The 22567-nt window shown below is 45.2% G+C and overlaps 2 protein-coding genes and 1 long non-coding RNA gene across 14 annotated transcripts in view; 2 read left to right on the top strand and 1 right to left on the bottom strand.

Annotated features, from left to right (window-relative positions):
- The window catches only part of LOC137353392 (carnitine O-palmitoyltransferase 1, liver isoform-like), an 87163-nt gene extending 70453 nt beyond the window's left edge, over positions 1-16710 (top strand). For 10 of the 12 annotated variants that reach the window (XM_068019627.1, XM_068019617.1, XM_068019619.1 and 7 more), the window contains 4 exons: positions 3214-3366; positions 5288-5401; positions 9344-9436; positions 10152-16704. In XM_068019627.1, coding sequence (XP_067875728.1) covers positions 3214-3366; positions 5288-5401; positions 9344-9436; positions 10152-10235 — 444 coding nt within the window. In that variant the 3' untranslated portion in view covers positions 10236-16704. Of the gene's footprint in view, positions 1-3213; positions 3367-5287; positions 5402-9343; positions 9437-10151 lie in introns of all 12 variants that reach the window. The other 2 variants (XR_010969847.1, XR_010969846.1) reach the window with 2 other exon arrangements.
- Positions 1-19741, bottom strand: part of LOC137353397 (uncharacterized) — a 30042-nt gene extending 10301 nt beyond the window's left edge. The window contains exons 1-3 of the long non-coding RNA XR_010969852.1: positions 19388-19741; positions 16179-16293; positions 9998-10079 (exon numbers count right to left, since the gene is read on the bottom strand). This is a non-coding gene — a long non-coding RNA (uncharacterized lncRNA). The remainder of the gene's footprint in view (positions 1-9997; positions 10080-16178; positions 16294-19387) is intronic.
- LOC137353391 (transportin-3-like) overlaps positions 18477-22567 on the top strand; it is a 63363-nt gene continuing 59272 nt past the window's right edge. The window contains exon 1 of the mRNA XM_068019616.1: positions 18477-18573. The gene's annotated coding sequence lies outside the window, so the exon portion shown is untranslated. The remainder of the gene's footprint in view (positions 18574-22567) is intronic.

Genomic DNA, 22567 nt, shown 5'->3' with positions numbered 1-22567 from the left:
TTCCCTCTAAGTCGCACACCATCCTGACTTGTAACAATATTACCTTTCCTTCATTGTTGCTGGGCCAAAATCCTGAAGTTATCTACCTAACAGCACTGTGGGTGTAAGTCCACCACACAGACTGCAGCAGTTTAAGACAGCAGCTCACCACCACCTTCTCGAGGACAACTGGAGATAGACAGTAAATACTGCCCTGGCCAGCAACGCTCACATCCTATGAATTAATAAATAAGGCAGTATGTTTTTTCCAAGAAACTGTTGGCAGTGCCTTGAATCACTGTCTCAACTCATACTCGTATTTGGGTGGCCCCTGGGTGAATCAACATTTGACAGTCAGCTAACCCTGGGGTGAAAAAAATGCTATTCAATCATAATGCTCAAATGGCCAACTGAAACTCTATTTTTTTTATTTATTCGTTGGGGGATGTGGGTGTTGCTGGCTAAGCCAGCGTGTATTCCTCATCGCTTATTGCCCTTGAGAACTGCTGCACTTCTTTGGCTGTAGGTACTCAACAGTGCTGTTAAGAAGGAAGTTCTGGGATTTTGACCCAGTGACAGTGAAGAAAAGGTAATACAGTTCCGTCAGGATGGTGTGTGGCTTGGAGGGGAACTTGGAAGCGATGGTGTTCTCATGCATTTGCATACGAACATACGAATTAGGAGCAAAAATAGGCCATTAAGCCCCTCAAGCCTGCTCAACCATTCAATAAGATCATGGCTGATCTGTTTGTGTTTCGAATTCCACATTCCCATCTACCCCAATAATCCTTGATTCCCTTGCCTAACAAGAATCTATCTACCTCCACCTTAAAAATATTCAATGACCCTGCCTCCACCACCTTCTGAGGCAGAGAGTTCCAAGGTCGCACAACCCTCAGAGAAAAAAAATCTCCATCTCTGGCCTAAAAGGGCAGTCTCTAATTTTGAAACAGTGCTCCATAGTTCTGGACTCTCCCATAAGAGGAAAAAACCTTTCCACATCCACCTTGTCAAGATCTTATATACTTCAATCAAGTCTCCCCTCACTCTTCTAAACTACAGTGAAAACAAGCCCAGTCTATCCAACCTTTCCTCATAAGACAACCCGCTCATTCCAGGTATCAATCTAGTAAACCTCCTCTGAACCGCCTCCAACGCATTCACATCCTTCCTTAAATAAGGAGACCAAAATTGCACACAGTATTCGAGATGTGCTCTCATCAATGCCTGTATAACTGAAGCATAACATCCTTACTTTTATTTTCAATTCCTCTCATATCAAAGGATAGCATTCCATTAGCCTTCTTTATTACTTACTGTACCTGCATACTAACTTTTTGTGACTCCTGCACTAGAACACCTAGATCCCTCTGCACTTCAGAATTCTGCAGTCGTTCTCCATTTAAGTAATACTCTGCTTTTTTATTCTTCCTGCCAAAGTGAACAACTTCACATTTTCCCACATTATACTCCATCTGCCAGATATTGCCCACTCACTCAACCTATCTGTATCGGTCTGCAACCTTCTTATGTCCTCTTCACAACATACTTTCCTACTTATCTTTGTGTCATCTGCAAATTTAGCTACCATGCCATCACTCCCCTCATCTAAGTCATTGATAAAAATTGTAAAATTTGAGGCCCCAGCACAGATCCCTGTGGGCCTCCGCTCGTCACATCCTGCCAATCAGAAAAGGACCCAGTTTGCATTGTGTCCAGTAAACCAGAAAATATTTTATAGTTGGCATAGTGTCTAAAAGTTTATGACACATTAAAAAAGAATTATCAAATCACCAAACTTAGTCAGAAAACTACCCTATTTTATCCTATAAATCCCTGTAAAAGCTTTACTCGACACAAGTCTAGCCAATGTCACTGGTCTCTGGGACTAGAGTTTTACTAAGTTCCCCGTGCTTTCTGTGGGCTTTCTTGCTGGTAGTGTGGCTCTGGGGATGCTCCATATTTTCACCTTGTGGCAGTGAGCTGGAGTGGGGCTTTAACCCACAACCTTCTGGCTTAGAGGTGAGAAGACTACCATCGAACCATGACTGACAGCTGATGCCACGGTTACGGCCACTACAGTTGGCTTTGATGCCACCAGGGTTAGAAAAGGGAAAACCTGCTAAGGCCCCTGTTCCTGATGATTACCCAGTATCTCCTATCACAAGTGCTCATGTGTGGCCATCGGGCTGGATTTTGAGCCCCCACCAGGGCTGGGAATGGAAGTGAGCAGACACTAAAAATACTGCCGCTAGCCTGCATGCTGGTTCCCAGCTCAATCCTGCCCCTGGGTCATTTTCCCGGAGGTGGTATGGGGCAAGAGGGTGCATATGGGGCATGTTGGGTGTGGCAGGGCTACCCGGCCACACAGAGCGGGCTGCTGATTCAGCTTGTTTACGCCCACATAAGGTTTACGCCAACATAAGGAGGCCGACTGGGGGCTGGAGGTAGTTTAGTTGCCTAGAGGCGACCTCCCAGACTCAGGGTTGGGGGAGGGTCCAGTGCTCCAGACGGGCCTAGATACCCTCCCTGCCTGCCTGTAACTGCAGGTAACCCTGTTAGAAGAACTCCCGCTCCTCTCTCCCACCAACCTCCGTCACAGTGGTGGCCCAGTTGCAAAGCCCATTTTTAAAAAAATTTATGTTTTGAAAAAGTTGGAGAGGTTGCCTCCATTTTGAAGCACTGTCTCTCTCACTTACGTGCCATGGCATCCTGCTGCTGTTTTCAAGCTGGAAGACCTCAGATTATCTCTCCACCTTTGAGAGCCTGCCCACCACCCTTATTTGGACAACGAGCCCTCCCCTTGGCCATTAATTGGCTGCTCTGGGGAAAATCACAATGAGTGATTGTTTTCCACATAGTGCAGGCTTCTGACCTGCTCTTGAGCCTGATGGCAGAGTTTAGAAGCCTGCAGGGAAAATCTTCCAGATGTGAAGAGGATCATGCCTGGCTGTAGTTACCCCACAGTTGAACAGCCCGCTGATGCTGTCTGAAGTCACCTGTCAAGGATGGCCATGTGGAAAGATTATAGAGAGGTAAGCCAGCAACAACCATGCCTGGTTAGTGTGAGAGGCATATCAGACTGGGGCAGCACTGGGCTTTTTACTTGGGTCAAGTACAGAATATTGGGGAAAGAGATTTTTCGCCTCTCGAGTAATGTTCTGGTAAAGATCTTTGTCGTCTCTCAAAAAGCTGTTTAGATAGCAATTTTTTTTTTTGTAATTCTCTACACAGGCTGAAGAATGCCTAAACCTATTCCGTATTGCTGCCAAAAATCACCAACACATCAGCCGACTTGCCATGTCTGGATCTGGTATTGATCGCCATCTCTTCTGCCTCTACGTGGTGTCCAAATACCTGGGAGTCAACTCTCCATTCCTTCAAGAGGTAAAGCATTGTTGACCAGTTTAGGAAAATATAGCAGAGTGTGGTAATACAAGGCACTGTATCCATATTTCCCAGCAGAGTAAATTACCAGTCTCACCATTGCTAACTTATGGGGGTGCTAGGTGTAAATCAAAATGGGGGGAACAACATTGTGCACTCCTGTGTCACACATCCCAGTGACTGCTCCAACAGCACAATAGATTCCTAGAGCAATTCATGTACTTGTACAGTTTGCAGGAAGTGAGTATTGGAGAATGAAGGAAAGGTTGATGCAGTGATAAGGATCATCTGCAAAAGCAAAATACTGCAGTTGCTGGAAATCTGAAATGAAAACAGAAAATGCTGGAAATACTCAGCAAGTCAGGCAGAATCTGTGGAGAGAGAAACAGAGTTAACATTTTAGGTTGATGACCATTCGTCAGAACGGTTTTAAAATGTTGGAGGGGATTTAATGGAGGTGACGGGGCTCAGCCGCCAGCTGGAGAGTTGACGAGTGACTCGTGTTGTCTCCTTTTGGGAAGGCCCGCGGTATGACTAGCCAGTCTGACACTTGAGAGATCACCAGTGGGACTTTCCCAGGATCAGGACACCGGGGGCAGGAAGTTCTGCCCACTGAGAGCTGTCGCTCAGTCAGAGGCCGACAGCTCTTTTGCTCAGCATTGCTGCCAGGGAGGTGGTGGCTACTTCAAGAACAGCACCCAGGAGCGACCCAGGCCAGAGGTAAGTTATGGCGGGAGGGGTTTCGTGGGGTGTGGGTTGCTGGGGAAGGGGGTGTAAAGGGGGGAGTCAACAGCAAGGTCAGGGGAGTGCCCCCCCCCCACTTCCCGAATGTTGGGTCCCTTGATCAGGCACTGTGCCTTTGAATGATGGACCTCCCCACCCCTGGGGACCGTATGAAACCCCCCATGGGGAGCAGGGCTGCCTGCCGCTGGGTTAATAGCAGCAGCAGGAGGATGAGACCTTTAATTGGGCATTAGTTTCCCCTGAAGGATCTCAATTCGTGGTGGGACGGGAGAACCGTCGACAGGCCTTCCTGCCACAGACTTAATCAGGGTGGAGGCAGGAAGGTGGCTGGGTCCCCATCCACCACCATCCCGCTCGATTAAATGCCCTCCCCACCTCCAAACCTGTCATGCGGGAGAGCATATAAAATACCACCCTTTAACTCTGTTTCTCTCTCCATTGATGCTGTCTGACCTGATGTAAATAAAATTCATAGCATTTAATGAATACAGTAGTGATTGGCAGTTGCAAAACTTCTCAAAGTTTGATTTTATTGTAGCAGATTTAAAACAAAGATGAGGAGAAATTACTTCTGTCAAAGGGTCGTGAGTCTGTGGAATTCACTACCCCAGAGTGCGGTGGATGCTGGGGCAGTGAGTAAATTTAAGGAGGAGATAGACAGATTTTTAATTAGTAAAGGGTTGAAGGGTTATGGAGAACAGGCAGGAAAGTGAAGTTGAGGCCGAGATGAGATCAACCATGATCGTATTGAATGGCGGAGCAGGCTCGAGGGGCTGAATTTCCTACTCCTGCTCCTAGTTCTTATGTTCTTAGGTAAAGTGTCTAGTTTTATTTATTTATTGAGATACCAAGGCAAGGAACTAAATTCCATAGTGCAGGAGGTTGAAAAAATGAGAGGAGATGCTCGGATAAATTGGGAAGCAGTGATTAGGTGACAGCAAGTTTGACAGTAGATTATGAGAAGAAGGGAAGACCAACGGAGATGAGAATATCTACTATTTTGAGGCTCTTGGAAAGAATAAGCAGAAGTGTTGTACGCGGAGAAGTGTCTTGATTTGAACCCAGTGAGAATGCAGGATGCCTTTCTGGATTATCATGGTTGATTTGGACTCCTGTGCACTAAAGCTGTCCTCTTGTAGATTGTCTTGTCTAAAGTTAAATGTGAATTTTTTTTTAGGTGCTTTCAGAGCCATGGTGTCTCTCAACGAGCCAAACACCCATCCAGCAGATTGAGCTGTTCGACCTTGTGAATCATCCAGAATATATCTCCATCGGAGGTGGTTTTGGCCCAGTGAGCAATATAACTTCTTCATTATTATATTTAATGTTCTTCATTTAAGTTCTGTTTTCTCTCCCTCACACCCTTTCACCTCAGTGCTTGCCTGTTGAGAGGTGAGTGCTCTTTTAGGTCTGTGGCAATGACTCTTGAGTTGGCCAGGCTAGTACGTGTGCAAGAACACTTGATTAATTCTTCTGTTGAAATTCAGAATGTCCCTATTTGAATGGGAATATTGCTGTTGTCTTAAATTCAACAGTACTGTCTGGTTATGTTGTGCTGTAGCATCAATAGTCGGTGCTATGTGTTTAGAATGGTGTATTTACTGCACTGTAAGAGAGCAGTTCTTCAATGAAAAGATATGAAAATACTGTTTAAATTTGTTCAACCTCAGCGCACCTGTAGTAGGCAGCAGAAAAAGACAGCCAGAGTTCCAATTCTGGTCACTACCCTGGAATTCCTGCTGGAAAATGCATGTGTAAGGACATCAGATAAGGCCAGGAATGACCTTGGCTGTGATGTCCTCACTGTTGAATAGCCTGTTGATGCACTCACTGTCTAGACCCACACAATGGGCACTTAGGCAAACTGTTCGATCATCCGTGGACACATGCCAGCAAATAACTGGTTGGAGAACAGGATGTGATGTTGGTAAATAGTGATAACAACGTAGATAGGATCAGTGTTGGAATACAGAAGGATATGAAGAGACAGAGCTAAAGGTACTGAACTTGAGAAAGGGACAATTCGGAGAGATAAGATTTATAAAGAAATTTGGCAACATGACAGAAAGTTGGTTGATGGGCAAGAAATAGTTAGGATAAAGGTGTTTTGCTTGGATTGGAGAATGGGTAGAAGTGGTGTATTTCAGGGTCAGTACTGGGCCCAATTTTGTTGTGGGTACATATGGAGTTTGGCAAGCAGCGAGGAGGACTGCAAAAAACTTCAGGAAGATGTAGACATATTAGCGGAACAGGGCAGACTAGCAGGTGCAGTTTAATGTAGGTAAATTTAAGAATAAATTTTGGCGAAAAAGAAACTGCAAGAGCCATGTATAGAATGGAAAGACAGTGAAGGGTGCAGATGAACTGGGAGTTCAAATACTTGTTTGAAAGTGCAAATGGAAAGGCCAGAAGTATTTTGGGTTTTATAAATTGAAACACAGATTACAAAATAGGTGAACTAATGATAAATTTATACAAAGCATTGGTGAGGCCACTTTGTACAGTTTTATATCCTTGTACAGGAAGATCAGGGAAGCCAGAGAATGTACAGCAAAGATTTGTTGGGATGATGCCAGGGTGAAAAACTATGGTTATCAAGAGAGACTTGAGAATCTGGGAACTATTTATACTGGAGCAGAGAAGGCCAACAAGAGATTTGATTAAAATTTGTTTTTAATTTTGATGTGCTTTGATAGTATGAATAGGAAAATGCTATTTTCCCTGTTTGGGGGGGGTCCCAATCAAGGATAATCAATTTAAAATAATCACTAAGAGCGATGAAAGAGGTTAGCAGACATCTCTTTAGGCAGAGGATTGTTGGATCATGAAATGTTTTTTACACAGGGAATGGTTGAGGCAGAGACCACTGCTTTTAAGGGAAAATTGGATAAATGTTTGACGCAGAGAAAACTACCGGGCTACAAAGGGAGCATGTGACAGTAAACCTAGAATTAGATTTCTCTAGCAAAGAGATGATGGACAGAATGTCCTCCCTCTAAAGCCCGGCTACCCGACCTGAACCCAACCAAATCTGACTACATGGCTAGAATTTTACAGTAGGCGGATGGGAGCCGGCCACCGACTGAAAAGTCGGCGACGAACCCTCATCCGCCTCGCTCGGGGATCTGACTCATATTTTGCAGGTCCCTGGGCTTCAATTGCTGTGAAGCGGGACTTCCACCCACTTGAGGTAGGAAGTCCCACCTAATAGAGATGCCGGCAAATCAGCGGGCTGGCAGCTCTTAGTCCCAGCAGTGCCACAGGGAGCAGTGGCCACTGCTGGGACTGCAGCCCAGCATGAAAGGAAAATGCCTGGTTTTGCCAGGCAGCTTCTTCAATCCTCGGCCGCCTGACCAGCCAGGTGTAAAATCTGCGAGGAGGTGGGCGAAGCCCCTTAAGTGGCTGTTAAGTAGCCACTTAAAGGGCTTTGATTGGCCTGGGGCGGCAGAGGTGGGAGCGGGTCGGGAAGGCCTCCCGTTCTATTTTATGCCACCCCCCCCCCCGCCACCATCCCACTCGTCGGGGTGGCGTAAAGCTCAGCCCCATGTGTCGGGTTTGGGTGAGGTCGAGTCTATATTCTGTGTCCAGCATTTGGGCTAAGGTCGGGTCAGGTTTTGTTTTGTATTTTTTTTTTAATCTACGTTTTGATGCAATTTTTTTTCTGTACTAATAACATGTTTGATATTTTCGGTCGGGTTGGGCATGAAAAAAATTGAAGGACTCGGGCCCGGGTCGGGTTCAGGTTGGCTGTGGTCGGGTCGGGCCTGGGTCGGGTTTTAATTTTATACCTCCTCCTGTGCTGTAATTTTCTATGATTCGAACAGTCAGCGTCTTTAGGCAGTGAGAGGAAAAAGATTAGAAGCATGATATTTTCACATTGTTTCTCAATGAATACTTTATTCCAATCTGTATCTGTTACTAACGATAAAAAGATTTATTGTAATGTCACACCCACATTGGCATGGCCTCATCTAAGAATCGATTGGAATTGGTCACAATTTTCAGAACAAAATTATGTTGGATCCTGTGAAATTATATTGCAGTCTGTCTGGTATAATCAAGAATATTTGATTCTTGTCTGAGAGAACAGTTTTATATTCTTTACAATTTTTTTCTTTTTTAAAAAAAAAGGTCCCTGCACCATGCAGCATAACCTGGTTGGGAGGACTGACAGGTGGGTTGGTCCCATGGCTTTTGTCAGTGTTACTCAGTACCCAGCTGCTCAGAGGCACACAGCAGCGACTTTGCCCCCACTCAGTGACAGGACGGATGTTGGAAACTCAATTGCTGGGCAAACCCAGGACCCGGCAGCAGCACCGAGCTGTGTGTTGAACCTCCAGTACACCACCTGGCTGTGGCCAGAGTTCTAATCCTGACATTCGTAGATAGACTTTTTTAGACAGGGCAACTGCTGACAAAACTTGCCAGAGCCAGAATATGGTGTTCCCTTCCTGAGACTCCCTGAGAAGATCATGCTGACATTCATAAAGGAAGAATGGCCATTTGGATGAGATACCACAGAACAGTACCCCAGGGAGAGTTGATGCCTCCCAAAGAAATAGTATTAAAAGTTATTTAGCTCATCGCTTTGCTTCTTTCTCAAACCATGTTGCTGGATTCTCCCATGATGTGTTTATCTACCTCTTTTGGGTACAGTAGCACAGTGGTTTTGTGACTGGGCTAGTAATTCAGAGACCTGCATTAATGGTTTAAAGACATGAGTTCAAGTCCCACCATGGCACTTGGAGAATTTGAATTCAATTGATTGAATTAGAAGATAGGATTAGTAATGGTGAGCATGAAACTACCAGATTGTCAATAAAAATCCATCTGGTTCACTCATGTCCTTTAGGGAAGGAAAATACTGTCCTGACCTAGTCTGACCTACATGTGACTCCAGACCTAGAGCAATGTGGTTATCTCTTAACTGCCCTCTGAAATGGTCTAGTAAGCCACTCAGTTGTACCAAGCCTCTACGTTTTCAGCAGTTCAGGAAGACCTTCTCGAAAGCAATTAGAGATGGACAATAAATGCTGGCCAGGCCAGTGATGCCCACATCCCACAAATGAATTTTAAAAAAAACCCACCCAGCTGAGGAAGAGCCTTTAGATAAAACTACCAAAGGGATTTTTTTTTTAATTTTAAAAGAGGTATTGCTGCTGCAATAAGATGTGGTTGGATTACTGACTTTACAACTCACTAAACTGGAGCCTCTGTCTCTTTTTTTGCCTAGGTTGCGGATGATGGTTATGGTGTTTCTTACATTATTGTCGGAGACAATCTCATCAACTTCCACATCTCCTGCAAAGTCTCTAGCCCGTTAACGGTAAAGTCTCAGTGCACACACCTTTCTTAACTTCCCTGGGTTTATTTGTGCAGGAAGAGGGATTATGGTTTCGTCCAATATTCAAAATCTGAAAAGTACATTGCCCCACTCTGCAGCTTGTTGTTGGTATTCTGGGTTCATAGACGGAGGCAAAAGGATCTTCCCAATATGGTTGAGCCATTGTGATAAAGCTCCACAGAGTAGATGGGAATCAGATCTGCGCCTGGAATTCCTATGTGCTGAGTTTCACCAGTGCCGAGAAATGCGGAATGGAGGCAGAGCTTGTCTCAACAAAAATTACTTGTGTTTATAAAATCCTTTATCCTAATAACATCCTTATAGAGAGGCAGAAGGATTTAGGGAGAGTACTCCAGAGTGGTGGGGTTCGCAACTGCCAATTGTGGGGAAAAAGGAAAAGGGGGATGCACAAGAGGTCAGAGTTCAGAGTATGAGGGGTTGGGCTGGAGAAAGTTAGAGGTACAGAGGGGTCAGCATTTAAGTGCGAAGTTAAGAATTTGAAATGTTGTCAGTATCTCTGGACAAACAGAAGAGACATATTACCTTTAATGAATTGTGTTCGGGTAGATCTGATTGTCCAGGAAAGCCTCATCTGCTATAAGTAGAAACCACTGAGCCAAGCTTACTGCAGAAAGGAAATAAAAGATGGACAGACTTGAAATTATACTGACTAAATCCTTCCTTTACTTTCTGAAAGGACGCGCATCGTTTTGGCAGATTGCTCACCAAAGCGATGACGGACATCCTCGCACTCTTCAATTTGGATACAAAAAAGCCCTAAATGAAGTAATTCTACCTGCCTGACACAGAAAAAGGGAGAAAAAAACACTGAGGATCCCACACGCCCAAGGTTGCTTGAACAATTCGTTCTGCTAAAGGACTTGGCGTGCGTATGCACTGGTTTTTTTTTGTGTCAACTTTCATTATTTATTCATTTGTGTCAAGGGGGCTGATTTTAAATTAAAAGAACAAAAAGCAACAACAATGCAAAGGAAAGGAACTTAGCGTTGGAATTCTGGTGTGTGGAAGAAACAGGGCTTGAACTTAACATTAACCATTAAAAAGCCATTTTTCTGGAAAAGAATTAGGCTATAACATTTTACTCTTCTAATCATTATATGTTTCCCTGCTTGAGTTATACTATGTGTGCTATTTTGGCATTGAACGCCCATGTTTCGTTAAACTTGGGATATGCTGCAGAACTGCAGTGAACTTCCTCATCTAACCTGGAGACTGGGGGAATACCAGCATTCAGGGCAATCAGGAAAATGGGAGGGATTGATTGGCCTGCCAAAGGCTGGGGAAGGGAATGTTAATTTTGGAACATTGCTCTTCCCGAGTATACCAGGCCTGTCATGCACAGGTGCGAGTGGGGTTGTGAAAAGCTTTAAAATGGAAAAATTGCTGCAGCTTTCTGTTTGGTCTGAGGACATTGCTGGCCCAGGGCATCAAAGTATGTGATCTTTTCACATATCTTAGATCGTTATGGAGGAAAAAAATGTTCCATTCTAAGCCCTGTGGACAGATGGAGAGAAAATGGGTCCCAGATTCGATTACAACACACATACATGCTTGCACAGTGCTTTCAACGTATGGCAGAGGAGAGCATGAGTGAACAACATCCTAAGCCCTTTGCTGAACACAACAATGTATTCCCTTAAAAAGCTCAATTTTAAAACTAGGGTACAACTGATACTTGCAAAATATTAACACGTTTAGGGACAGCATTGCTTTCCCCCCCTCCCCCATGGCTACAGTAGCAGTGTTGCACACACATCATCATTGGTGCCTTTGTGTAAGAGAGCTGTACCTAACAATCAGCATCTGATCACAGTGGTTGAGGCTGGTCTAATGGGGTGGAGCTCCTGTGGCAGAGGGAATGAGGATGAATTTCATCTGGGTCAGTGAGATAACAACAGAATTTACAAATAACAACTTTAAGAATTTGGGTAGAACTGAGCAATTTGATTCCAGTTACCACATTATAATGACTACACCTGTCCTCTTCCATTTCACTGGATACTGAATCTGTATCACGGTGATTAGCAATGAAATTAGAGATCTCTTCTCCAAATCTTTGTTAAAATCTGAATTCAGTTAGGGTCCAGTACTAGGTGGAAGAATCTCTATTCATAAGCAGAAAACACACAGCAGATTAGTAGCTTAATGTTTAGTCAGCTAGTGAGCCCAATGATGTGGACAGTTACCCTGAGGAGAAGCAGAAAGCTGCACCAATGTTTTCCAATTGTGAGAAAAACTTTCATGCCCTGCCCACACCTATTAAATATTAACCCATCTTTGGCTGCCTTTTCTGTAGTTGTGGTTTATTTGTATTCAAGTATAATCCTCTAAAGATTGAAAAAAAAACATTCTGACGTCTTTTATCCCAACGATAGTCTGGTTTTCTTTTTGGAAGCTGTTAAATTCAAGCTCTGTTTGTTGAAGCTGGTGCCTTAAATGCAGTTATTAAAGCTGGTATTGACTTGTTTTCATTAAACTGGACCTCTGGTTAGCCAGCTTTCCATTTCTCCTGATGTGGACAGCACTTGCGTTTCGCAGCCTCTGTTTGGGAGATTAATTAGGATTACCTGATGGAAATTAAATCCTTCCCACTGACCCCAATTGGAATAAAATTTCACTGGGAACTGAGGGAAAGAAGTCTGGGGTGGGGGGTGGGTTAGTGGGGAAATCCTGAATTGAATAAGAAACAGCTGCTGAGACAAATCTGTAGATATATTTTCGGGTGGTTGGAGGTTCTAGGCATTATTTGTGTGTAGCGCACCCCTGATCACCACATGTAGCAACGTTGTAAATGCGCTGTTTGGTGTTTTTATCCAAATTAGATGTTTCACAAATGCACTTATATTGCTACCCATTAAAATAGGAAGCATTCTTTTTTCACCCCCTGCCGCCACTCCCTCACTACATACACCCAACCCCACTATATAATAATGGTGCTAACATTTCATCTAGAAAATAATGCACCTGACCCTAAAGACCTGCTCGGATCTGCAAATGAAACCCGACCCGAGCCTGACAGAACCACATCTGACCCGGCCCGAGTCCTTTCATTTTTACCCGCGCTCGACCCGACCACTGGAATATAATCAACTTTACTGAAGAGGTTGTGCTCTACCTTGGATAGAATCACTCACTGCAGACTAGTGCAGAGTGTTTCCCGCCTTGACGTCCTGGCTGTCACTGTGTCTGACCCGGCCCGACCCGACCCAAGCCCAAATGCCGGACCCGGAAGAGCGACCCGACCCAACCCGAACCTGACAGATGTCGTCGGGTCCCGTCAGGTTCGGGTCGGGTAGCCATGCTCTACCTGACCCTGCGAGACATTTCTTACTGCTGACCCCTGCAGAACTAGTCTCCCCACAGCTGAGCCCCAGGGATAAAACATGTGTTAACACAGATGTGCATGACTGGCTAACCAGAAGCAAGAGGCTGGGTCAAAGACCATGGTATTTATAATGTATTTGTATATATTCTATTAAATTAACAATTCCTTGAAGCCATTAATGTGAGATGCTAGGGCTGTCTAGCAGGTTAGCTACACCAAAAAGCAAGGAAATAGAAGCTGCGAGTCTTGAACACTTGAAATAGGTTGACACATATGGAATTAAGAAGTGATTTAAGAATGATTAAATGACAATCACATTTAAAATAACTTACTGTGATATTTGCAAAGTTTTGATCATAGCTGATAAAATACAGAACAGAGATTTTGGATCTCAGTAAGGATTGAAAGGGCCCCTCCCCGTCATGCTTTATATTTAAAAAGAAATAAGTGAGAAGGATTTATTTTGGCAAGGAGTATTTTCTATTTTCTCTCTCTCTCTTTGCCATTAGAAAAATGTAACATCCCCTGCACAATTATTTTACGAACACTGTTTTAATTTAATGAAACATCCTTGACAGTACAACCAAACCCACCCAAGTACTACAGTGGGGTACAACACTGCTCAGGCAGTGTGGCACACAACTGCATTGTTCAATATTCCTTCTTGCCATACTAGTTTCAAGCCAGAACACATGAAGGCAGCTATTGCCAGTCCCTACTAATCCCCGTGCTTCTGCTGTCAGGACACTTGCATTAAGGGGTATTTATCAGGTCCTCGCCTGTGCTACACTTCAGCAGCTGATGCGAGGGATGTCACCGGGAAATTTCATGTCACATATTGTGAGAGGTGAGAAGAACCTCAGCTCAGGGGCATGAGCAAATTTCTCAAAGGTTAGAGGGAGTCCGATTTCAGTGGTAGCATTTTTAATTTCTGTTCGTTAAATCCTGACCAAGTTCTGGCACATACCCCACAGGGAAGTAAAGTTACGAGAGGATATCAGGGACAGTGGGTTTATTGTTCTGGTTAAACCAGTGCTTGTAACCAGTTATCCAACTTGTCCATTAACGATGCGACCTGAGAGCAGAAGTACAGTTCAATTTAAAGCTATGCACCCACCCTTGTAACTGTAAATTCCAGACAGTGTGGTGGAAAGTGAACTCACTTGTGATGCAAATTGTGTGTCCCCTGTGCATTTTCAGGTTGTTCAGCTATGATCTTTGCCAATATAAAATACAATAATTTAGGGTTAGGATTAAATACGTAGCTGATTCTGGGGAGTTCAGGATGAGGTTGAGATCAAATTGCAGAGGATTTCTGAGGTTTGCTTATATTACCAAAGAGCGGTGTGACCAAAGGACCACGTTATGTCATTGCAGTTTTCAGTCACATACTTACCTCCGCTGCGTATCTCTGAAATGAGTGCTATTGTGTCAAATTTGTACTTTTTATATTACATTAACATTTACTGTTGCAAATTGTGTCCTTAAATCATTACAACTCTTAACCTTTTGTGGGACACTGATAACCTAACTGAATGAGTTAAATTGAGGCAGAGTTTTGACTCTTTACAAATCCGTACATTTCCCCAGTGGAAAATAACAGAATAAAAACGCACAACTGAGGGTTAGTGATGTCTACAGAGATTCCACAGAATGGCTGGTTTGGAAAATAGGGATACCATGCTACCACAGTAAGGTGCATTCAAATACCAACCATGTGCAGTATACGGGATTCAAGTACCACACCAGTGCAGTATGGGGTGTCCTGGGGTGTTTAATCTCCACAGTTCAAGAGATTTCAATTCCTTCTCCCACCCTCCCCACACAAAAAAAAACAAAAGAAAGGAAACGTAATCAGTGGGAAGAAAGTGTGGCAGTTGCTTTCTGACGTGAGTGGATTCCAAAACTTCTACCAGGGACCTCTTTGGCTCTCCCAATTTGGCTGCTGAATCGTCAGCAGAAACTCCCAATATGATCCTGCAAATGGGGTCTCCGCCAATCTTCTGCCAAAGTTAAAGCTTTGGAAATCTTCCCCGCCACCCAGGGAATTCCCAATATTCCCACTGGGAGACTTACGCTCATGCGAGCATGTAAGAAAGGATAAAATTCAGAAAGCCTTGCTGCTCTGCTTCTAGCAGTGTCAGTGGGGATGTTAATTTGCAGGTGTCGGATGCAAAGTAGAGTCAGCCAGGTCTCGTTCTCCTTCCTGTTTTTTGGTCACTGTTATGACCAGGGTTAAAACTGGTCATTCTTTTCCTATCTTCACATTCTTTCTTTTGGTGAATAGTATGAAGTAGTTGGAAAGGTTTGCTGCCTGATTAACATTCCCAGAGGTTCTCCGTTACCGGAGGCACGCACTGTGCACTGATTATAGTGGGAGGGTTTTAGGGGCGCCCACATCCCATACCATGAGGATGGGCCCACAAGACACAAGTATCCCTGAATTCAGAGCCGCAGCTCTGATCTCCACTCGCTGCAGTTCAAACCCTGACTCAGAGGCAGGAACACTACCACTGGGGAAGGAGTGTATGTCCACCAACTTGACTGTATTGTATAGCTTTCTTGATCACTTCAAATTTATTTAACTAAAAGCTGCTCTACCAGGGATGAAAAAGCTCTTTGAAAATGTCCTGTGATCAGCTAAGCAAGGCTGAGCTGTGTGGACCAGGCATGTCACAGATATGATCCCGAGTCTCTGCTAGGTTGGCTGATCTTCACCAGATCAGCGAAATGGGGGAGGACAGTCACTGGGCTCGAGAGGGGGAAAATCCGCTAGGTTGTAACTCAGTGACTGCTGCTGAAAAATGCATATGTATATGGGTGTCAGGATTGTGCTCAGCTGTGATCTTTACAGTCGAGTAGTTTGTTGAACCTCACTGTCTAGGGATACACAGACGAGGCACTGGAAGGTATCTGATACCCGTGGAACTGTATCCGTGCCTTCAAGAGAGAAGGGCTGTGGAGAAGCCTTTCTGGCATCTTCACCTTAATTTACTAATTAATTTAAAAACCCTGCAGAATATTGACTGAGTGGGAGTCCAGTCCTGTGTGCCTCGCCACAATAACTTTTGTGTTTCTTGACACATTGTCAGCTGGGTGTTGGGCATGCTGCACACAACAGTGAATGATAATTCACCAGTCTGTGTGCACTCGAAACTGTGAATAATTCGCAAAAAGTCTGGTCCAGTCTTCCAAAACCCACAAGGTTAAATCCCAGTTCCAGACTTGTAGCTGCCCTATTTATCTCACACACAACAATCTTAAAACCTAACAAATGAAACAGTAAAGAATTTACCTACATTATTAAGAGTCTAGTCTAAATATCTTCACAAATGTAAATGCCTAGGTGGTAAGGTGATTTCAAGATTTAAATCTTACCGAGCTTGTATTCCTCTGCAAAGCAGGTGCCATTATAGTTCATGTCCTCTGTTATCCCCTCATGTGTTTATCACCACTGCTGTGAATTATTCCTGATTGCAACTCCCAGTTGTTTCTGTGTAGGAGTGAAGTGGGAACAACAGCAATGAGCACAGAATTTTCCTTTCAAGTGCATTTTGAGCAGAACGTTTTTAAGATAATCCAGTGGAACATGTACGGGAACAAGCAGCATACTTGTGAACATGTGGCCAGCCTTCCTAGAGCTGCAGTCGCACAAAACTCGTGTCAGATGTGCGAAATTGTTGATGTGCATTATACCCACTTGCTTTGAGTGGGAACGGGTATCTCTCCGTTTGGTGCTCTCGTTTTCAGTGTCATTAGAAGAATTGTTTGTCTCCTGTGTTAAATTGTATTGGTTGTTTTCTATTCTGTAATTTCATTTGACTTTCATTTTGTTTTTTTTTGTAAATGTCTATGCAGGTATCAATGCAATCAGTAAGGGACACTCAGAAGTAAAACGCCAGTTGCCTGAACCTATCTGTGTCCTGTCTTTTTTTAAATTTCTGGGCACCGTCCTGGGTTTGATGATATGAAAGAATTTCTAAATGTGTCATTTAATGTGAGGATGATTGTGTGTGTGTGTATATTTATGTGAATGTGTGTGTGTGTATCTGGCTGGTTGTGCATTTTTAAAAAATTCATTCATGGGATGTGGGCGACGCTGGCCAGGCCAACATTTATTGCCCATCCTTAATTGCCCTTGAGAAGGTGGTGGTGAGCTGCCTTCTTGAACCGCTGCAGTCCATGTGAGGTAGGTACACCCACAGTGCTGTTAGGAAGGGAGTTCCAGGATTTTGACCCAGCGACAGTGAAGGAACAGCGATATAGTTCCAAGTCAGGATGGTGTGTGACTTGGAGGGGAACTTGCAGGTGGTGGTGTTCCCATGTATTTGCTGCCCTTGTCCTTCTAGTTGGTAGAGGTCGCGGGTTTGGAAGGTGCTGTCTGAGGAGCCTTGGTGCATTGCTGCAGTGCATCTTGTAGATGGTACACACTGCTGCCACTGTGCGTCGGTGGTGGAGGGAGTGAATGTTTGTAGATGGGGTGCCAATCAAGAGGGCTGCTTTGACCTGGATGGTGTCGAGCTTCTTGAGTGTTAATGTGTTGCACCCATCCAGGCAAGTGGAGAGTATTCCATCACACTCCTGACTTGTGCCTTGTAGATGGTTGTTTGTGGGACTGACTATAATTGTGTCTGGCTATCTAAAGTGTTAGAGTTATTTACAGGACAGAAGGAGGCTATTCGGCCCATCGACACCTTGCCAGCTCTCCACGGAGCTATGCAGTCACGTTCCCTGGCTCGGCTCGCCCTAAGGCCTGTCCCACGTGTTTTGATTGTGGATCTGTGAGGGAGAATTGGAGTGTCTGGCTGTATTCTGGGTGTGACTGAATGCAGCTGTGTGAGGGAATGTGTGCTTGTGGCTGTCTGAGTGTGGCACTGTTTGCATCTGTGTGGCTGTGAGCAAGTTTGTGTGTGTGGCTGTACGACAGAAGATTACGGCGTACATCACAACCTTTAAGCAAATTGCTTGGCATTTTCTGATAGGTCATGGATTGGATTTGCCTGAGTTGTGGATCAGCTAGATTTAATGGAAGGAGTTTGTGGTCAGCGGCAAAGCAAGGATACTGACCTTGAAGTAAGTCTCGCTGAGAAATCTAGTGATCTCTCTGGTGAGAATTTTACCTTTATTGCCGTGCAGTGATACTGCAACTGCAGGCGCTCATTATTGGTGATTCCCAAAAGGCAGTAAAAATAAAATCACTTAAAAAAATTTTACTTGGAGCAAATTAAACATTTGGGGTGAAGGTAGTAGCTGAAATACACTGGAAAAAAAATTTAACATTATTTTAAAATTGAGTTAAAATCTAATAATTAAACAGTTGGAGACATTTAACAACACTTTAAAAATGTTGAATTATTTTTTCAGGGCCAGTTTTGTTTTTATCAAATTTTATTAATCACATTACTGTTAAAACCCAAGTTGGACCTGACTGAACAAGGTGCAACTTTTTATGGGGTTTCTAATAGTGATGTCGGAGTGGGAGAGTTGAGGTTCTGGCTGATTTCAGTGATGTGTTAACTCTGGGGGCGTTGGGTGTCCTAGCGAAGCCTTGAGTGACAGACCGCAAACTCAGGATTTCCGTGCTAACCGACGCATACCCGACATCCTGAAGTTCTGGTCAGTTTGGGAGGGGTAATGACTGCAAACGCCGACAGTCCACCGTCAACTCCACTGCAAAATCTGGGACGATCAGGTTCCAGATCTTGTGAGATAGCGTTGGGGCCATCAACGGACAATGCTCTTATCAAAGCGAGCCGTCAAACTTTATTCCAATGTGAGTTTTTTTTAAAAATGTGTTTAGCAAAGGGAAAAGGCAAAGAGAGAAAAAAAATTATCCGTTGCTGTATTTTCTCCCCTCCCTAAGGCCGAATCCCGAAGATTTTCTTTCGGGTTCAGTTCAGCAGGCCTTTGCCCGAGTACTCATTCTTGCAGGACCGAGTCGATGTATCTGGATGTTGCTTCGCTGCTGAGCATAGCAGCTGAACCCATTTCCGTCCGTGTCTCAAACAAAAACAAGAAATGCTGGAATCACTCAGCAGGTCTGGCAGCATCTGTGGAAATGTCTTTCCACAGATGCTGCCAGACCTGCTGAGTTTAGTTTAGTTTTAGTTTAGTTTAGAGATACAGCACTTTAACAGGCCCTTCGGCCCACCGAGTCTGTGCCGACCATCAACCACCCATTTATACTAATCCTACACTAATCCCATATTCCTACCAAACATCCCCACCTGTCCCTACATTTCCCTACCACCTACCTAGTGACAATTTATAATGGCCAATTTACCTATCAAAATGCAAGTCTTTTGGCATGTGGGAGGAAACCAGAGCACCCGGAGAAAACCCACGCAGACACAGGGAGAACTTGCAAACTCCACACAGGCAGTACCCGGAATCGAACCCGGGTCCCTGGAACTGTGAGACTGCAGTGCTATCCACTGTGCCGCCCTCATATGCTTACTTTTTGGCAGCGATCTGACATATCAAACACACACACATGCTGCACGGGTTCAAAGACAGACTGAAAAGCGTCACTGAAGAATTTCACTATAGTTGGCACAGTGACTGAAAATGAAGAAACAGGTACAAACCTGACATGCAGGTGAGTCCAGGGGAAAGACAGGCGAATTATCGATTGCAATTCTGCACGGCGTGAAGCCCCAGGGAATGGAGTATGTTTTACTGGAACCAAAGGTTCTTGCAACCCATTGCAAAATCCAGCTCTGTAACAATTAACTCATCATAGAACGATAAAGCACAGAAGGAAGCCACTCGGCCCATCGTGCCTGTGACAGCCCTTTGAAAGAAAGATCCAATTAGTTCCATTCCCCTGCACTTTCCCCATAGCCTTGCAAACTCTTCCTTCTTTATGTATTTAACCAATCCTCCTTTAAAAGAAAATGTATTTTAGGCAGTGCATTCCAGATCATAACTGCACGCTGCGAACAAAAAAATTCTCATCTTTCCCCCTAGTTCATTTGCTGATTAATCTGTGATGAAATCTGCGTCCTGTGGTTTCTGACCCAGTTTGTGTAATGTCTTCCGACAGGCCAGGACACATAGTTCTGACGTTCCAGCTTGCAAACTGAAGGGCTGGTGCCTTCTTTCCTTTTTTCATGTTGTTTGGTGCAGTGTTATAGTCCAGTTTTCGGGCAATAACCCTGAGCTCCAAGCACCCATTGAAGCAGGTGGACTGTGGCGGGACAGAACCTTATTGACCGGGGGCTGCCCGGTTTGAGGCGGGCGTTAGCTTTCCAGTGAGGTGCGATGACCTCTCCCACCGACAAAGGCAACCCGTGGCGCCCAATCTCTACACCAATTGAGCTGGACTTATAACCCGTAACTGCTGCCTTCCTTGTTGTTTTAGTCGCTGTGAGGCGACTATGGAGTGACCTCTCCATGGCGCATGCCTGGGCGAATGTATGGAGGTTGAGAGTTGCCCAAGCGTCAAAACCCCCCTCTCGGCCTTTCTGGTGGGGTCCAAAGGAGTGCAGAGCACGACGTTTGGCACCGGTATGGCTGCAGGAACTGCCGGAAACATGCCAAAGGTGACACATGACCGCCTACGGGGTTCCGCTCCGGATTTTCTGTTAGGGTTTACTCCCTTAGCCTTGGACTCTCCCGAGACGCCCACAAGGCAGTGGGGTTGTTAGGGCCCCTACACAGGTGTAGGAGGATGCCGGTGGGAGGGGGGGGGTGGAGGGAAGGGGGTGCGAGGGGAAGCTGGGAAGGGGGTGGGGGGGGATGCAAGGGAAGGGGGTGCAGGGGGCCATCATTAACAGCGAGCTCAGTAGACTCAATGTGGAAATTGCAGCACTTCAGGAGACGCGCCTCCCCGCGAGTGGATCTCTAGCAGAGCAAGACTACACCTTCTGACAGGGCAGGGATCCTGAAGAACCAAGACAGCATGGAGTGGGCTTCGCCATCAGAAACTCATTGCTCAGCATGATAGAACCTCCCTCAAATGGCTCGGAACGCATACTGTCCATCCGACTGCTCACCATCTCTGGTCCAGTACACCTACTCGGCATCTATGCTCCAACACTCTGCTCCCCACCTGAAGCTAAAGATCAGTTCTACGAGGAACTCCATAATATCATTAGTTGCATCCCCAACACCGAACACCTGTTCCTGATGGGGGTCTTTAATGCCAGGGTTGGGGCCGACCATGACTCATGGCCCTCCTGCTTTGGGTGCTATGGCGTTGGAAGGATGAATGAGAATGGGCAGAGATTGCTTGAGTTGTGTACTTATCATACCCTTTGCATCACCAACTCGTTCTTTCACACTAAACCCTGTCACCAGGTTTCATGGAGGCACCCAAGATCGCGTCGTTGGCACCAGCTAGACCTCATCGTCACAAGGCGAGCCTCCTTAAACAGTGTTCAAATCACATGCAGCTTCCACAGTGCGGACTGCGACACCGACCACTCCCTGGTGTGCAGCAAGGTTAGACTCAGACCAAAGAAGTTGCATCATTCCAAGCAGAAGGGCCACCCGCGCATCAACACGAGCAGAATTTCTCATCCACAGCTGTTACAAAAATTTCTAAATTCACTTGTAACAGCCCTTCAAAACACTCCCACAGGGGATGCTGAGACCAAGTGGGCCCACATCAGAGACGCCATCTATGAGTCAGCTTTGACCACCTACGGCAAACGTGCAAAGAGGAATGCAGACTGCTTTCAATCTCATATTGAAGAACTGGAACCTGTCATAGCCACTAAGCGCATTGCACTGTTGAACTACAAGAAAGCCCCCAGTGAGTTAACATCTGTAGCACTTAAAGCAGCCAGAAGCACTGCACAAAGAACAGCCAGGCGCTGCGCAAATGACTACTGGCAACACCTATGCAGTCATATTCAGCTGGCCTCAGACACCGGAAACATCAGAGGAACGTATGATGGCATTAAGAAAGCTTTTGGGCCAACCATCAAGAAGATCGTCCCCCTCAAATCTAAATCAGGGGACATAATCACTGACCAACGCAGGCAAATGGACCGCTGGGTGGAGCACTACCTAGAAATGTACTCCAGGGAAAATGTTGTCACTGAGACTGCCCTCAATGCAGCCCAGCCTCTACCAGTCATGGATGAGCTGGACATACAGCCAACAAAATCGGAACTCAGTGATGCCATTGATTCTCTAGCCAGCGGAAAAGCCCCTGGGAAGGACAGCATTACCCCTGAAATGATCAAGAGTGCCAAGCCTGCTATACTCTCAGCACTACATGAACTGCTATGCCTGTGCTGGGACGAGGGAGCAGTACCTCAGGACATGCGCGATGCCAACATCATCACCCTCTATAAAAACAAAGGTGACCGCGGTGACTGCAACAACTACCGTGGAATCTCCCTGCTCAGCATAGTGGGGAAAGTCTTTGCTCGAGTCGCTTTAAACAGGCTCCAGAAGCTGGCCGAGCGCGTCTACCCTGAGGCACAGTGTGACTTTCGTGCAGAGAGATCGACCATTGACATGCTGTTCTCCCTTCGTCAGATACAGGAGAAATGCCGCGAACAACAGATGCCCCTCTACATTGCTTTCATTGATCTCACCAAAGCCTTTGACCTCGTCAGCAGATGTGGTCTCTTCAGACTACTAGAAAAGATTGGATGTCCACCAAAGCTACTAAGTATCATCACCTCATTCCATGACAATATGAAAGGCTCAATTCAACATAGCGGCACCTCACCAGACCCCTTTCCTATCCTGAGTGGCGTGAAACAGGGCTGTGTTCTCGCACCCACACTTTTTGGGGTTTTTTTCTCCCT

Source organism: Heterodontus francisci, chromosome 41, assembly GCF_036365525.1.
Source record: "Heterodontus francisci isolate sHetFra1 chromosome 41, sHetFra1.hap1, whole genome shotgun sequence".
In the NCBI taxonomy this organism is placed as follows: domain Eukaryota; kingdom Metazoa; phylum Chordata; class Chondrichthyes; order Heterodontiformes; family Heterodontidae; genus Heterodontus; species Heterodontus francisci.
The sequence above is the reverse complement of the archived record's forward strand: the minus strand, read 5'-3'. Positions and strand labels throughout refer to the sequence as shown.